At 45.5% G+C, this 2,065-nt stretch overlaps 1 protein-coding gene across 1 annotated transcript; it reads left to right on the forward strand.

Annotated features, from left to right (window-relative positions):
* Window positions 1–300: 300 nt before the first annotated feature.
* On the forward strand, window positions 301–771 carry LOC142330951 (uncharacterized). The gene has a single exon (XM_075376414.1). It carries the CDS (start codon window positions 301–303, stop codon window positions 769–771), a length of 471 nt encoding a protein of 156 aa, XP_075232529.1.
* Window positions 772–2,065: the final 1,294 nt, after the last annotated feature.

Raw genomic sequence — 2,065 nt, forward strand, 5'->3', positions numbered from 1 at the left:
CTCGTATAGGGCTGCCTGTAAGCTGGTGGAACAAAGGTTGAGGATCGGCTGGGTAAATTGTCGGGCATATATTAGGGAATCAGAGGAAAAGTGCTTCAGATGCTCGTAAACATGAGTGCAAGGGCCCTGACAGAATGGATCTCTGCTTCAATTGTGGAGGCAGAGACCACAAGATTGCTGAATGCCGGGAGCATAGTAGCTGCCTGGATTGTGGGAGTCAAGAACACCGCACCGGAGGCTGAGGGTGCTCAAAACACTTAAATGCTTAGGGTGATAATGGTTAACGCAAACAGAAGCACCATGTCTCATGATTTGGTTAGTGAACTGGTCATAGAGCAGAGGGCTGATTTACTGATAATCACGGAGCCGAACAAGTACCTTGTTGCTAGATCAGGCTGGATGGTGGATACAAATGGTGATGTGGCAATTATGGATGTAAGTGGCAGGATAGCATGTAGATTGACGTCCAGATCTGGAGTCATGTTGGCGGTGGGGTCGGATTCAACACTAGCGATTGGTGCCTATGTGTCTCCAAACTGTGACAAACATGAATTTACTAGAAGACTAGACATAATACAAGGAGTAGTAAATAACGCTAGGAAGAAAGTCATTATTCTAGGTGATTTCAATTGTAAAGCGATTGCAGCAGGGAGCGCATACACTAATCGCAGAGGTGAGATCCTTACGGATTTGATGGGGGCAATTAGCCGTCATTGTGTAAATGATGGCACCCCTACATATGAGGCGGACACTCGTCAGTCTTGGACTTAACAATCATAGACGATAGATGGAGTAGGGAACACTGGGACTGGCGAGTGTTACCACACGATGAGGCGAGTGACCATCATGCCACTATGATTACCATAAAAGGCTCAGACTATGTGACTAGAGAGAAAATGCCCTATAGTAGTTTTACAACGGAACAGATCGAGATCATAATCGATAGAACGCCCGAAAGGATTATCAACACAGAGAATCTGACACCAGTTGTCCTGACTAACGTTATAAGACAAGAAATAGGCAGAGTAGCTCACAGAAGAGCTAATAGACACTCAGTGTACTGGTGGAATATGGAGATTGAAACACTGAGAGGGCTCCTACAATCGCGCAGAAGAAGGAAGCAGAGACTCAGAATGCGAGGCGGACAGGAGTACGAGGAGGCATCTCTGGCTTATATAGAGACCAGACAGGCCTTAAACAAAGCTATTCGTATGTCTAAGAAAAAACAATGGCACAGACTCTGCGAGGAGTTAGACGGAGACCCCTGGGGACAGGCATAAAAAATAATCACTAAGCGATTTGGAAGGCGTCTTCCCGTATTAAATAATGAGCAGGTAGAACAACAAATTAATGAGCTATTCCCCGGTAGAGTAGAAACTGCAGGAAATGTTATAGATTGCGAACCCAGACGCTTTACGTTCTCTGAACTGCACTTGGCTGTAGCACAACTGGGTAATAGGAAGAGCCCGGGTCCAGACGGAATTCCAGCGGCACTCCTTAAAGGGCTGATAAAGAGAATTCCTTATGAAATGCTTGATGTTGCCAGCCATGGATTAGAAAACAAGACATTTCCAGGAATCTGGAAGGAATCTAGGGTGGTGTTCCTCCCAAAAGGCACAAATGACAATGGAGAACCTTTATACAGACCATTGAGTCTTTTAAATACCATGGCGAAGGTAGTGGAGAAGATGCTCGCTGGCCGAATCTTTAAGGAACTTGAGGAAGGAATAGGCATTAGTGGAAATCAGTTTGGATTCATGAAGGGTCGTTCGACGATACAGACGGCCACAAAGGTGATCGACTGGGCTAAGGATACTAGGAGCGGCACATGGAGAACGAGGCGTATTCCCCTATTCATAGCTTTAGATGTAAAAAATGCATTCGGTTCTATCAAGTGGGAATCAATAAATAGGGCATTAGTGGAAAAAGGTATCAGTCCTTATTTAAGAAGGCAGATAGGGGAATACCTCTCAAATAGAGAATGCTTGGTGGAAACGCAGAGAGAGTGCCTACGTTTCAATATTTATGGCGGTGTGCCACAGGGGTCTGTACTGGGACCCTTACT

The sequence above is a fragment of the Lycorma delicatula genome, chromosome 10 (assembly GCF_047948215.1).
Source record: "Lycorma delicatula isolate Av1 chromosome 10, ASM4794821v1, whole genome shotgun sequence".
NCBI lineage: Eukaryota > Metazoa > Arthropoda > Insecta > Hemiptera > Fulgoridae > Lycorma > Lycorma delicatula.